The sequence below is a fragment of the Megalobrama amblycephala genome, linkage group LG1 (assembly GCF_018812025.1).
Source record: "Megalobrama amblycephala isolate DHTTF-2021 linkage group LG1, ASM1881202v1, whole genome shotgun sequence".
NCBI lineage: Eukaryota > Metazoa > Chordata > Actinopteri > Cypriniformes > Xenocyprididae > Megalobrama > Megalobrama amblycephala.
In genome coordinates this window covers 1,012,052-1,027,545 of record NC_063044.1, presented here as the reverse complement: position 1 = coordinate 1,027,545, position 15,494 = coordinate 1,012,052, and the positions used below count along the sequence as shown (strand labels likewise).

Below are 15,494 nucleotides of genomic sequence, written 5' to 3'. Positions count from 1 at the left end.
TGTCTGAGAACAGTCCATTGACATTACATTTGTTAGTTGTCACTTTGTTTTGCTGAAACCCCAAACATCTGAAAACTAAAATAATTATACCTTTTAAGTGTTTTATTACAACCATAGAACTTTATTTTTCCTCCAAAACAACATAACTGGGATTTATCATTCTTAAATAACATGTAATACATGTACAATGTTTGCCAAAAAGCAAAATATTCTGAGTGGTCTGACAAGATGCAGCTGTGAAAATGCAATGTCAAACAGCTCTATGCACATCTTCTGGTGATGTTAATAAGGTCAGTTACACAATCTTGGTATGGCCTGTAGTGTTCATTTACAGTATAATTAAATACACTTGCCAGGTCAGAATAAAGTAAATTAAATTCAGTCTCTGCTCTAATTTTGCCCTCTTCAGACTGGAATGGATCAGTGCCAAATATGGATGGAGCCGTCAAACTGTGTCCCATTGTCTGTCTGTACAGTTCAGCAGCTTCTGACGCCCTCGGCAGAAGGTCCTCTGAGATCCTTGCTTTGCATCCAATTGTGGCCAGTAGATTGGGAATGCCTTTACCTATAAATACATTTTTCTTTTCTTAAATTAAGTAAATTGAATTGTATGATAGAATTATTTTACAAAAAGTTAACAGATAAAACATCAATGTGCATTATAAACACGCACACACACAGAATTTATCTTCCAGAATCTGGCAGTAAGTTTTGGAAGATCATTTTTAGTCCATCTCTGCAAGACAGACATTTCAGGATAAGAGATGGACTAAAAGTGAACTCAAACACCTTACTGCCAGATTCTGGATAAATTCTTCAAACAGTGGTACAAGAGGATGTGGTGCTGGTCCATCAGGAGTCATTCTCAAGCTGTCTGTCTATAAGCCCTATTAAAACCCAGTCTTCATGTATTTTATAACACTTCAGCTTGTGATTCTTATCAAGTGCAGGTCATTTTTTAGGATTCTTTAGCTAACCTAAGTCTCTGAGATCCTAACACCTTGCACTTCTGGAGACTCCAGGTAGGTTGCAGCTCTGGAAAATGGTGGCGCTGGAGACTAAAGGGTTCCTGATGGTTTCACACTTAATTCTTCACCTTAATTCTTAACTTCTTTTGCAGTTAACATGTGTCTTTTCTTTTCCACCTGTTTTTGTCTGACCCCGCTGACCCAATGAGCATTTTGCTGTCCCTTGGTCATGCTTTAACTTTGCAATTTCTAGTATTGCATTAGTATTGCGTCCTTCTCATGAGTATTTAATAATTTTTGACTTTTCAGTCTGAGTTAAATCTCTTTTTTGGCTCATTTTGCCTGTAAAAGAAAACTTGCCTAATAATTCTGCACACCTGAATATAAGGCATTTTTCATTTCCAGCCTTCATGAACAATTATATATCACTTATAAATGATTAAAAACAATATTAATAGTAGTTATTAAGATTGATGTGGATTGGAATTGGTAAAATGTGCTTGGGAAAAAAATATGATCAGAAAATCAACTTGCCTAATAATTCTGCACTCCCTGTATATATATATATATATATATATATATATATATATATATATATATATATATATATATATATATATATATATAGAGAGAAAAATACAGTAAAACTGATTTGAAAGTCAATAAATTAAGTAAATGTTTAAGAAAACATGTTTGCTACACTGTCAATAAACTTTATCAAGTACATTACAATAATGGTCTATATATTAGCACTTGATGATTCAGCTAAACTGAACATTGTTGTGGTCCAATAATAAAGAATAAGTCACAATACAGTTCTAATGTTAAACTACAGTTCAGTTCTAAATGTTAAACAGTGTAGCCAATATCCCACATACCTAGAATATTATGGCTATTCCATGCACAAACAAATCGCTGCACTCCAACCCTGCTGATCTCACATGTAAGATTGGACACACAGTATCTTGACAATCCATCCTCCATATCCAAAGACTCCTGGTCAACCATCTGGATTAGAGCACTCTTGATTGGGAAATTAACCCGCTTGTTTACTTCTGGCCATATTCTCTCAACTGTATGGTTCTGTGGAAAGAAAATTAATTTCCACAATATTACTTGAAAATTTTACAGTATAAAGTGCTTATGTTGCAACAGCATGGTGGTATAAAACATTCACTTTCCTGTCTTTTGCCACCTTCTGCTACTTATACCAACAAAAATAATTAGAGAGATCATTCCTAGTGTTTCCAATATTGTTGGCAATATATACAGTGGCATGAAAAAGTATGTGAACCCCTTGCAGAATCTGTGAAAATGAGAATTATTTTAATAAAATAAGAGGGATAATAGAAAATGCTTATTTTCTGTTTTGTTTTTGTTTTGTTTACTCTGTCCTGAGTAAGATATTTTACATAAAAGATGTTTACATATAGTCCACAAGACAAAACAATAGCTGAATTTATTAAAATAACCACGTTCATAAGTATGTGAACCACTGATTCTCAATACTGTGTGTGGTTACCTGATGATCTACGACTTTTTTTGTTTTGTGATGGTTGTTCATGAGTCTTTTGTTTGTTCTGAGCAGTTAAACTGAGCTCTGTTCTTCAGAAAAATCCTCCAGCTCCTGCAGATTCTTCAGTTTAAGCATTTTTGCATATTTGAACCCTTTCCAGCAGTGACTGAATGATTTTGAGATTCATCTTTTCACACTGAGGACAACTGAGAGACTCAAACACAACTATTAAAAAAGGTTCAAACATTCACTGATGCTCCAGAATGAAACACGATGCATTAAGAGTCGGGGGGTGAAAACTTTTGAACAGGATGAAGATGTCACAATTTTTCTTATTATATTTAAATATCATTGTTTTTCATTTAGTACTGCCCTTCGGAAGCAACAGAAGATACTTGCATGTTTCCCGGCAGACAAATTAAGTACAATTTACCTTGATAGTTAAATTCAAAAGTTTTCACCCCTTGGCTCTTAATGCATCGTGTTTCCTTCTGGAGCATCAGTGAATGTTTGAACCTTTTTTAATAGTTGAGTTTGAGTCTCTCAGTCGTCCTCAGTGTGAAAAGATGGATCTCAAAATCTTACAGTCACTGCTGGAAAGGGTTCAAATATGCAAAAATGCTTGAAAACTGAAGAATCTGCAGGAGCTGGAGGATTTTTCTGAATGTTATGTATTATGTATGTTATATATAATAAATAAATAGTAAATGTATATATTCTTTACATCTCAAAACAGTGTCCAATAAAATATTTAGACTCATTTCAAAGTGTTAAATATCTACATGAGAAATAGATTCAAAAGTTATAACGAAAAATGGAGGATTTTTTTTTATTTTTTTTTTTTTTTTAAACACTGGTGGTGAAATAATGGTGCTAGTCCTAGAGACCCCCAAGTGGTCTATAATACATAAGTGGTACATAATAAGATACAATGGGAGGGTACAGCATCTTCAATGGTTTACCTATAAATATAAATTTTAGCAAAGCCTGTACACATGTGAAATAGTACCTGAATGTGAACAAGAAAATGTAGAATAAGAGGAAAAGTGTAGCTTAAGGAAAGTCACATGTGAAAACATGTGCACAGATTGAAGCTTTGAAGAAAGAAAGGCTGAAATACCAAATACCAGTTTCATACATAGTAAGCACAACATTTCTCACCAAACCTAACCTTAGTTGATGTTGTCTGGAGGTAAGGCAGCCTTTGCTGGTTATGGCGGTATTCTGCCACAATGTCCTGCATGAATAGGGTTAAATAAAATTCCGTGCCATGGTCCACTCTGACCTGATCCCACAATCCGTGGGAAAGGACAGCATTTCTGAAAAGAGGCATAAATTAAAATTACTGGCTTTACCATCAAGTGCAACAATAATATGGGAAGAATACAAAATCTTAAGCTTACCTGTACACTTCTTCATAAATTGTTAAATTATTCTTTATCGGCATGGTGGAGTGTCCGACAATTTTTTTACTGTAACCATCAATGGCCACAACATGGGTCACACCAAACATACATAGTTTCTCATTCTGGTCCATATGCAATTTGTGACCCACATACTCTGCCTCATATGGAACTGGATTAAGATTTCTTGCACCCTGAAAATAAAACAAGCATGGTTACATTGATAACACATAACAAAGGTGAAGAAATCTGATTACTTTATGAATGTGTTCTATGGCAGCAAGTCTGAAATTACTGGAAGTATGGCAAATACAGATGACTTTGATGTAGTCATTCTACATTTACCTACTTGATTGCATATTGCCCAATGTGCTCAGTTTTCCTAAAGCCACTGGGTAGCCTGTTTATTGCTGCTTGCAGCTTTAAATCATTGCTGGAACGTTTCAGTGCAAAGGAACAACTGACTTCCTTGTCTTTGCCCTCACTATTGAACTATAGAGCTGACTGATATGCACCCTGAGATCTGCTCTATTAATTGATCTTGCACATACTTTTCATACTGCATGTAAATAATACAATGTGTGATTCTAATGATTATTAATACAATGTGATTAATACAACACAACAATTAAGGTTGAAGGCTAATATACAATTTTAATAACCATGCATGTTTACGGACATGCTAAAACAAGGCTAAGCATGTTGATGTATTTTGATGTTCAAAGAAGTGCTAAGCCACTTAAGCCTACCTGGCATCGAGCCCTGTGATTTGGTTCGTGCATTTGAGCCAATGTCTGTCCCACCCGAACCTCTGACGCATGTACACCCTGTGATGCAAGGTAGCCGGTCATCATTTTGCGTCCATAGCATGGTCCAGTCTGCACACACAAAATGGGTCAAAACAAATCACTGAATCATTCTTTCAGTTTTAACCCTGATGAATCTTGACATTATCATCCTGTAATATGATGGACTTCCGACATGGTAGTTTAAGAAATGAAAAGCTACACACTCCATAAATTAGGGTTAGAAGAACTGTTGCCAAACATAACACGCTAGAAACATAATCACAGCAATAATGATGCAATCATAGACCCTTAAGCATTTGCCTATTTAAATCCAAACAGCAACTGATTTTGGGCCGGGCAGTGTATTTGTAACTATCCATTCTCTACAGCGCTTATCCTCTGTAGTGTAATGGGAGGCCTGCAACAAATCCCAGCATCTCAGGAATCAGGCAGTGAATCTAAACTACTACTAGTAAACTAATTTTCATTTCATGTCAACATTCAAATGCTACCCTCTGCCTTTTGTCTAAGTACTGAAATATTGTATGGTCCCTTGTTGTTGACTACGTGATAAAGCATTATAAATGGCAGAGGCTGCCAAACTACAGAATACATCTACATACGCAATCTTTTATCATAATTCGAATTAGGAAGTCATTATAATGTAGCCAAAACATAAATTATGAGCAGCACAATGAACGAACCGTTGATGAACGACCCATAACTATCACAGATACAGTGTTTTACATCTTCAGCATACTACAGAGAATGCAATACCTGAGAATCCAAAGGCAAGCGTGCACCATAACAACATGTCTCATCACAAACACAAACAATAACAGACAACAACTGAAGGAAAAGGAGGAACACAAATTAGGGCTGGGCGATATGACTTAAAAAAAAAATCTCCGATTTTTCACACCAAACCCGATTTTCGATTTTAATCGATTTTTTTTTTTTTTCTATTTAAAAACAAACAACAACCGAAAAGAAATGCTCAAAACAAATGATCTTTATTTTGTTCAGATTTTCGCTTAGCAGTTTATGATGACCACAAACATACTTGTTATCCTTCTGAGATTGTCCCCATTGTAAAACCGATCGTTTAAAAATATAGTAAATTCATCATTTGATAGAAAACACTTATTTAAAAATAAAAAAGACAAATTACCACTTTAACCAGCAGGTGGCGGCAAAGTAGCATGTATTTGCTCATTTGTGAGCCATTTCCTCTAATCGTTTTTCACTTTGTTTTTGACTAAATGTTAAACATTATAAAGTAACTAGGTTTACAAATATATTTTGTCAATGTGAAGTATGAAATACTTACAAAACTTAAGAAAAACAATAACTTTTATGGTGAATTAATTAAACAGGAAGTGATACCGCACTTTTACCTTGTAATCACAGCAGCTGTCAGTCAATGCAGCGCAAGATCAATGATTTCAGCACTCTTATAAAAACACACATTTTATTAAATGAATCTAACTAAAGTGTACAATAAATATTTAATTTTTGAAGCTTTTTTTTTCACATAAAAGTGTGAAAACTGATGGTCGAATTGAATTTAGCCGAGGAGGAACACTGAGGTACGTCCTTATTTATTTATTTTGTATGCGTGTTATGTTTGAATAACTAAATTGATGCTATGCCTATTTAAGTGACTATAATCTGATTATAAACTAAGTATTACACTACTGATGCTCAACACACCAGCAAATGACATCTCACCGGAAGTTTTCGAGCTGGCTTATATTAATGCGGAAGTTCTAAAGAACGCTCCGTGCATTAGTCCATTCCAAACAACGGATAAACGGTGCCTTTCTTTGGAAGGAGCTCTGCGCTGTTACCTGCTATGTTGTCTGTGTGCGGCTGACTGTAAGGTAAGCGGGGGGAGGGCAGCCCACTCTGAACTACGGAAGCCTAAGGGGAGAGCCGGTGGTGGAAGTTAAAGAGAAAACCGATTTTCATTAAAAACAAATCGCCCTTAACGTCAAATTCGAGTTAATCGATAAAATCGATTTATCGCCCAGCCCTAACACAAATACACAGGGTGATTGAAATGAAATGATGAACAGGTGCTAGTTAATCAGAAAGAAACCATAGTTACAAATGAGGAGCGGGAAACTGGAACAAAGGAGAACATGTGACTGAGGAATACAAATAGGAAGTTCATGAAAATAGAACAAAAGCAGGCATGAAAGCAACAAAAAGCAGGTTTTGCATGATTGAGAAAGCATGATAATATTACAGATAAATTACTCGGATTTGTAGGCCCATCTGTAATATTATGCAGCAGGTTTTTTGTTGTTGTTTTGTTATCAGTTTGTTTTGTGTTCTAGGCTATAGTATTCCAAGTTTACAGAGGCAGAAAAAAAAAGTTCCAGATGTTAAGTGTCGTCATCGCTGCTCATTTTCACACAGTACAAACTTACTTGTCAAATAAATATATGAACATGAATTTACTTTAGTTCATTTGTAGAGATTGCAGAGTGATACATGTCCTAATAAAAACTGCTTCCAATAATCATGAAAAAGTGTTAGTTCACCCTCATGTTGTTTCATACCTGTAATTGTTTCTTTCTTCTGTTGAATATAAAAAGATATTCTGAAGAATGTTGATTTTGGTATTGAGTTCAATTGTATGGATGAAAACAAAAATGAGACATTTCTCATAATATCTTTTTTATGTTCAAAAGAAGAAAGACCTATATGGAATTACATGAGGGTGAGTAAATGACAGAATTTTAATTTTTAGGTTAACTATACCTTTAAGATTTTTAGAAAAAAAATGATCCATCTCTGTAATTGCAAGCATATGGGACCCCCAAGGTTGATGCTTCAAAAACCACACAAAGTGAGCTCAGCAGTAATCAATATGAGCCTACTGAAACAATAGGTGTGTTAGAAAAATACAAATTGTTTTCAACACAAACCACATCACTAATCAAGCTTCAAAACGCACTTGCATCACAAAGATGTTCTTCTAAGAGTATTAAGTTTTTTTTTTTTTTTAATCTCTGTGTTCCACATTCAAAGAGAATGACATATTCATCTGGGACTGCATGAGAAGTAAATTATGAGATCCTTTTCATTTTTGGCTGGAGTATCCCTTTAAGTTTCCACTATTCCTTTATTTGTAAAAGTGAAAATGCAGTGTAGAAGAGTAGAAAGAAAAAGGCTATATCTGTACCTCTCCTGCATCAGTTTCTTTACAGTACTGTCCAAAAAATATTCCCATGACATACAATATATTAAAAAAAAACTATAATTGTTTTAGCTCCACTGTGAACAAAAATAAAAATAGTCAGAAGACAATGTGCATGTCCTATGTACCCTGTTCAAATGTTTATGTATTGTATATTGTCTTAGGAGGGAAGCACAAAACAGTGGTGAAGAGAATTGCCCTTGACGAGGCAATCATGGCAGCCATTCGGCAAGTCAATACTTGGCAAAAAAAATAAATAAAATAAATTACTAGAACAGTATTAAAGATAGACAGTTACGGTTACAATAAGCGCAGCTCACCTCTACTATAGCTTGAGAAACCGCCAATTCTAGTTCCTCATTGGAGATAGTGGATCTTTTCAGACCCCTTTCAGAGCGGAATTTCCTTATACTTCGCTCTGAATTTCCCCTCTGCATTCCTAGCTCGGACAAGTGATGTGATATTTCTTGATCGGTATGACCATTTTCGTACATATGTGTTATAAGTTCTTGATATTGAGACAATCCAGCCATAATTCAATAAGACACGACACATTCCCAACACTCTCTGTTTCACTTAAAAGCGCATTTCCGCCACCTACTGGACTGAAGTGCGAACTGTGATTCATTATGGATAGGAGAAAAGCGAAATCCTATTGATTAGACCTTTTACTCTGAAATATTGTAAACGTGCATCATAAATCTTATATTGTTTTGGGGTATTATTCAGTATATATTTTTACATGACACATTTTCAATTTGTAGTAAAGCACGAGAACTTTAACTTTGAAATTGTTCAACTGTTGTCCCGCCTCTTGTTTCTCCAATCCCTTATCCAAGTCATTTCGTCAAAATAGCGCTTGGAAAAGGGAAACGGATGATTTGCTTTGCGAGTTATCCAGCATGTGTTCGTAAACGGCGTGTACAACAGTTTGCTTTGCCTGTTGCTACACGTGATTGGCAAATGGTTTGCCAGAATATACCCTGACCTCGCGCTCAGTCCCATCGCGGATTTCTCAAGTTCAGTCGAAATAAAAACTGCTGCAACCTATTTCTTTGATATTTGCTTGGCGAAATTGCTTGATTTTCATCATACATTTCACACAATTATACACCACATTCCTTGTTTCAGTTTTACAGAGTTTAATATTTTTTTTTAGATCGTTCATTCATTCATTCCTTCATTCATTCATTGAGACAGGTATTTCCAGAGGAGGCCTTCCAAAGTGTCCTGAAAAGTTATGGCCGTCACTTTGATTCAGGAAGACTGAGGTCAGAACTTCAAGTCCTGTATTCAGGGTAACAGGGGAAAGCTGTGTGATTACTTGGTGTTCCTTAAAGACATGGAGTTGGACAGTGCAATGCCTCAGCTTTACAACCCCCCCCCCCCCCCCCCATGAAAGTCAGTGAGGACCAGCAACAGTTTTGTTACCTTTATTCTTATATATAGAGAAGAAAGAACTTCATGCAGGTTTAAAACAACTTGAGGGTGAGTGGAGTCGAGGAATCGTATCGATGAAACTGTAAAATACAGTAAACAGAGACACTAAAACTAATGTGTAAAATTAATGTGAACCTCTACTAAAAAAAATGTAGTTCATTTTATTTAAACAAAACATTACCCAAAAGTCAACTGCAAACCAAAATGAACTTCTTAGAGTCAATATTCACACCCATCTTAAACTAAACTATCCATAATGCACACAGCGTGTGAACAGACGGTCTCTTACCAGAAGCTGCTGCTGAACCCGTCACCACTGTATCTGAATGATCTCAAGTCCATGAAAACCTCTTCACAGAAAACAAACGTGATTCACACCATAATAAAATCTCAATATATATTTGCAATAGTTTATAAAGTCAAAATATTAGTATTAAAACTGTTTCAGTAACATCATCTTTCTGTTGTTTTTCCTGTTCCAGATTCCTGCATGTTCTTTTCCTTCCCATGTTTTTGTCCAGCCTTCAAAAGGTCCTTGATTGGTGGTTTGAGAGCAAGAATGATCACGAGACATTCAGCACAATAAATGGAGATTCAGCAAGTGTTTGTTCAATAAACTTTATTAATTCTGTCAGTAATAATCTCCCACGGATGCTGAACAGACTTATTCCAATAACAGTCACATGAACAGATCGATAAAGCCTGTGTGAAAGTGAGTGGATCATCTGAAACACCTTCAGCAGCCGGAGAAACTGAAGCGAATCAGCGCAGAACCGCATTCACACTGACATCAGTTTGATTCAGATTCATCATGAAAGAGTTTCTCTGGCAGTGCAGCTCTGATCTGAGGTCAGATCATCAACGCTCGTCCGTCTCTCCTTCTCACACAGACAAATATACAAATCTTTAATGAATAATAGCTTCTAAAGAAAGCAGAAAGACATTAATTACCAGCAATTCTCTTATTACACTATAAAGGATCCCCGAATAAAGCATTTATATTTAATCTAAACAAATGGATTTCATATGTGTGGGAACTTAAACAATTTCTGACCTTATATTATCAAAACTTATCAAGTTATTGTTAAATATACCTTCATTTGAGACAAACCCTCTTTGACTCCACCCACTCGGGCTACCATGTAATAATGACCACACCCTTACAAAGAAGACTCCGCCCACACAGACAAACTCCACCCACTCTCAACTCTCCCACTGATGACTCCACCCACTCTACAGCAACCGCTAACATGACTCCGCCCACTCCCATGGCCCCTCCCCCTAACCCCAGTACAGAGCTACAGCACTAAACACACACTCACATTACCAGCAGTGAATCTAACGAGAGCCTCTGTAGATCAAATAGAGTTAAAAACAGAAGTGATTCAAGTGTTCAGAATCAGAGACTCTTTCTGAAACCTGTAAACGTCGACGCCCGTGAGAGATCCAGCACAGGCTCCCTGATTGAGTGTAAACTTCTCTCGTCTGAGGACGGTGACCTCTATAACTCTGTGCGAGAGCGAGAGATCCGCGGGCCTTTCCGAATCTCTTTCCTCTTCTCCTCCTTCCTCCTCCTCTTCTCTTCCTCACGGAGAATCTTCTGGAAGGCCTCGGCTGTGTGCAGAACCTGAAACACACAGAGATTTACATCATCACATTTGTACTGTAGTTTGGACATGAAAAACCTTGTAAACTGTAGAATGATCAAGTAGAAATCACAGAAAATCACACAATTAATCTGTGGCTAATTATTATTAAGGAATATTGATGGATAATTCAACAGGATAATATATAGAAGTCAGTTTAAACGCTGGAACACAATTTGAGTTCAACTTATTCACTGATGCTCTACTGCCACCTACTGGATCTATCTACACATTACAGGCCATGAATTACACTGATTTTGTCCAATAAAGACTTTATAAATACAATAAATGTTTTAATATGAATGAATAAACTACATTAAACTCATTTTTAGATTTGTTAGATTTTGTTATAGATTTATTTTAAAATGAGTAAGTTCAGACTGTTCATGTTTTTATATTTTTGAGGATTAAGAATTAAACTTTGATATTTTAATTATTTAAAATGCTTTTTTAACTAGTTAGATATTGTAAATTTAAAAAGAATATATTAAGACTACTTTTTTCCTTTTAATTTTGAGTGAATTGGGAATTAAAATTTTAAGAATCTATAAATATACAGCTATGGAAAAAATTAAGAGACCACTTAACATTGATTTCTGAACTTGGAGTGGTCTCTTAATTTTTTCCATAGCTGTATATATATATATATATATATATATATATATATATATATATATATGTTTCAGTATTTGATTTAACTGGTTAGATTTTGTTACTAATTTAACCCTTCCAGACCAGAGTGACATACACAAAAGTAAAGACTCGTAATTCCAAAACTATAGCAAGGAGAGTCAAAAGTTTGATATTGTCTGGTAGAACACTTTTGAATTTAAAAAAAATATATAATTACATATTACATTACAATTTGACATGCAATATTTTAGGAAGGAAATAAGATAAAAAATAAAGTTCTCCTACATATGATCTGCATCTGATTCAAATTTTGTAGCATAAAGAAATCAAAAGTTAAAGCATTTGGAACCAAGGTAGCCTTTTTGTTTAGCCCTTGACGCCCCCTAATGACCATTTTTAAAATCGTTCTTCCATAAGGAATATCTCATGATTGAGGCCAGGGATTATGTTGATATTGTTTATAAAAAGGGCTCATTTTAAATCGCGAGAATCTGCTTTAAATAATGCTGTGCACAAATCTACGATCTGAAGCTATGAGAAAAAACGGCACTTCAAATCAACAAGTTTTTAGTTAAATAAAATGAAAACATTTTTTCTATTTATCAGAAAATAACTCAGCACTACTTAGGAGCTTTCAAATGACATCCATTTTTTGTTGATCAAGGCAGTAGTTCTGAAAAATATGATTATTAATTTTTTCGTTGCTAGGTGGCGCCAGCGGGCCGTACACTTGGGTTTATAGGGACTTCTCAGCACTCCTTAAGAGTTCATCAAAATGATGAGTTTCTAAGCTTTAAAATGATACCTACTTTGTTTTAGTTAATCCCTGTTGTAAACAAGCATGGATAACACACTGCATCCCAGAAAGACAACATATTTTTAGCCAAACATGTTACATCACTCTGTGAGAAATATCTCGTGATCGACGCAACGGATTATAATGTTATATGATCTGTGCATTTTTTCATTAAGTTATGAGCAAAAACGCCACATGAAATCTACATATTTGTTTTCAGTTCGCGCCTGTGTGCTGTTTTTGTTGTAAACTCAATTTGTTCAGACTCATTAGAGGGTGAAAATAACGCAACAGGATCATGTTGGAGGCGTGATCTGAATGTGCAAAGTCTCTGATTTTGTATACAAAAAGAATTATTTTGCTTTCTTGGTTTCAGTTTCTATTGGCTCTTAAAGAGAGACACGCAAACGGGAGCATCGGTCATAAAGGGTTAAATCAGGTCCTTTATACTGCATGTTTTCAAATGTTTAGGTAAAATGAAAAATACGTTTTTAGAATATTTAAAAATAAATAAATAAAAATCGATGTACAATTTGAGCGATAAATGAAAATGTATTTTTAAAATGATTTTAAAATGTTTTATTTTTCAAATGAACTGGTTTGATTTTATTGATTTAATTTAATTTAAATGGAGTAAGTTCAGACTGTATGTTTTCAAATATGAGTAAATTGACAATTCATTTTAAGACACAGTCTAGTTTCAGTTTTTGATAAGCTGATTTTGTAATTCAATTTAAATCAAGTAAAATTTATAATGTAAAATTATACAGAAAAATAACAGTAGGCTATTAAATTTATTATATATTTTAATTGTACGGTGACTGGAAAACACATTGGTTACCCACCAATTTATTATTAACACAATTATTATAATATATAATATCCCTCTATATGTGACTCACGTCGTCTCGTTCGGTGCGATACGGGTTGACGAAGTCTGCAGATTTCTCCGCGATGCCCAGTTCCTGCGACATCTGATCCAAACAGACACAATTAAAGCTCATTTACTCAGTTTCAGTGAAGGTACTGTCATCATCATCATCATAATTCCCATGATGCAGTCTGACCAGCGTGAGCACGTGCTGATGGGCTCCTCCGCTGAAGACGCCCGTCTGGTTGCAGAAGCGCAGACCCCAGCGCAGCAGGCGACTCCAGTCGGCGTTACGATCGTAGTAGTGATGGACGATACGGGGGAAACGCAGAGCCACGTCACCGAAGAAGGCCGTGTTCTCCACCACGTGAGAGTACGCTAGAGACACAAGATTCAGTGTGTTCAGATCTCATTCTGATCACCAAATCAAGAGCTACACAAATAAACAGTCTGAGTGTTTTGAGTGTCACACATCAGCTCTCAGATCACTGAAATGAAGAAAATTTGTGAAAACGAGCCTCTCACCTTCTTTGATTTTGTCGTCGAGTGGAAACGGATCGTCCGGCTGCATGTTAGCAGCGGTAAGAACAGCTCTCGAATCCTCCAGCACCTGCACACACACACACACACACACACACACACACACACACACACACACAGATAAGACTGATTCAGACAGAAGCAGGTGACCTTCATCACACTGAGGCTTTCAGACAGACCTTGAAGAGGCCCTTCAACATGATGTCGATGATCTTGTACTGCTGGTTGACGTCGTTGAGCTCCACCAGGTTCTTCAGAGCGTTGAGCTGATCTTTCCTCTTGGTCTCGAACAGACGCTTATCTGAGGGAGACGTTCAGGACAATAAAACACACACACACACACACACACACTTTGTTTTGCTATCTTAGTGAGGACATTGCATAGACATCCATTGATTTTATATCAGGTCAATGAACCAGCCTTTCCTCTCAGGAATCATATGAAGCTCATCTGTATCTTTAGCTGGAGACTTTCTTGAAACTATAGATCAAACCAAATCAGTAATAAAACACTTCAGGGATTCTTCCCATATTTCAGCAAACTACTGATGTACACTTATTGAACATCATTATTGATTATTATTAAAGTCATTAACAATGGCAAACAGTGGAGAAAGTATGTGAACCCCTGCGAATGAACTGGTTTTCTGCAGTAATTTGCCATAAAATGTTATCTGATCCTCATCTTGTTAGGTTGGGTGAAGGGATAAGGCGAGGGCTTTTTATTAATATTATAAAAATAAAAAAATAAAAAAAATAAAACTACCCCGAGGAGGAAAACAGGAGACTTGACAAAGACCGAAAAGTCCAGTGCAAGAAGACTTTGACTCTTTAAATTTACTTGACATTATTTTATTTGTCTGTTATTTTGAAGAGAGCTTTTTGAAGGATATTGGTTTACTTTTGTCCTCTTTGAGCACTTGAGCTTAACTGAGACTTGTGTTTGTAGACGTTTAAGAGGCTGTTGTGTCGACCTTAATTTATTGCAGTTTTGAGGAGGTTTTATTTTGATTATAGAAAATAAATATGATTGTTCTTCTCACAAATCAACTGTTTCTTGTGTTTCACTGGCATGTCTCTCATGTGTTGATGACTAGTGCATCTTTGAGCCTATATTTAGTATGAGTAAAATATTTAAGTATTGTTGCTACAGGGCTGTTGAATGCTTGAATCTGATTGGTTGAGGAACGTTATAAGGTGTGGAGTTAATTTCAGGGAAACACACGGCTAAAGTAGATCCAGCAGGTCTGGACCGCATTACAGTCCCATATCACCATATCATCACCAAATGATTTCAGTTATTTTAAAAGGTCCTTACAGCCAACAACAGCAAAAGAAACAAAACCCACAACGACACAGAGCAAGCAAATAAATATAGTAAACAATAGGATAAAAACAACAAATGATTGTCATGGTTTATGACACAAAATATGGTTTATTATGTGCTGAAAGTGCATATGGGATGACTTGTAGAGCTTCTGATTGCATTAACAACACAAGAAAAACACAAGTGTAATAAAATAAATGTTATTAACAAATAGACAAACTTCAGTTACACAGCTAAATGAAAACCATGACTGGATAAAGAAATAAAGTGCATAAGACACACAGAATCTAAGTGATTAAGTTGTATGTTGCTTTGACAGAGTGAGGTTTTCTTAGATTAACTGGTGAAGGTGAGGAAC

General features: G+C 35.7%; 2 protein-coding genes across 2 annotated transcripts; both read right to left on the bottom strand.

Annotated features, from left to right (window-relative positions):
- Positions 1 to 32: 32 nt before the first annotated feature.
- LOC125244703 lies at positions 33 to 8,801 on the bottom strand. The gene is made up of 6 exons (XM_048154904.1): positions 8,204 to 8,801; positions 4,637 to 4,765; positions 3,888 to 4,081; positions 3,656 to 3,803; positions 1,847 to 2,051; positions 33 to 565 (listed from the first exon to the last, which is right to left on the bottom strand). The coding sequence occupies exons 1-6, from the start codon at positions 8,414 to 8,416 to the stop codon at positions 261 to 263; spliced, it is 1,194 nt and encodes a 397-aa protein (XP_048010861.1). The 5' UTR covers positions 8,417 to 8,801; the 3' UTR covers positions 33 to 260.
- Positions 8,802 to 9,925: 1,124 nt separating this feature from the next.
- LOC125250410 (coiled-coil domain-containing protein 134-like) lies at positions 9,926 to 14,123 on the bottom strand (the record flags this gene model as incomplete). Its single annotated transcript, XM_048162978.1, has 5 exons — positions 9,926 to 10,950; positions 13,301 to 13,372; positions 13,466 to 13,647; positions 13,795 to 13,879; positions 13,989 to 14,123. Coding segments are annotated over 5 exons (600 nt in total), but the record flags the coding sequence as incomplete, so codon positions are not given.
- Between the last annotated feature and the right edge of the window lie 1,371 nt (positions 14,124 to 15,494).

What these genes read in the sequence shown, in the direction of transcription:
- LOC125244703 (XM_048154904.1), bottom strand. Translation starts at nt 8,416, where the DNA reads ATGGCTGGATTGTCTCAATATCAAGAACTTATAACACATATGTACGAA. An exon ending in TTTCTCAAGCTATAGTAGAG is followed by an intron (nt 4,766 to 8,203) that starts GTGAGCTGCGCT and finishes TTGTGTGTGCAG; the next exon opens with ACTGGACCATGCTATGGACG. An exon ending in GAATAGCCATAATATTCTAG is followed by an intron (nt 566 to 1,846) that starts GTATGTGGGATA and finishes ATGTATTTATAG; the next exon opens with GTAAAGGCATTCCCAATCTA.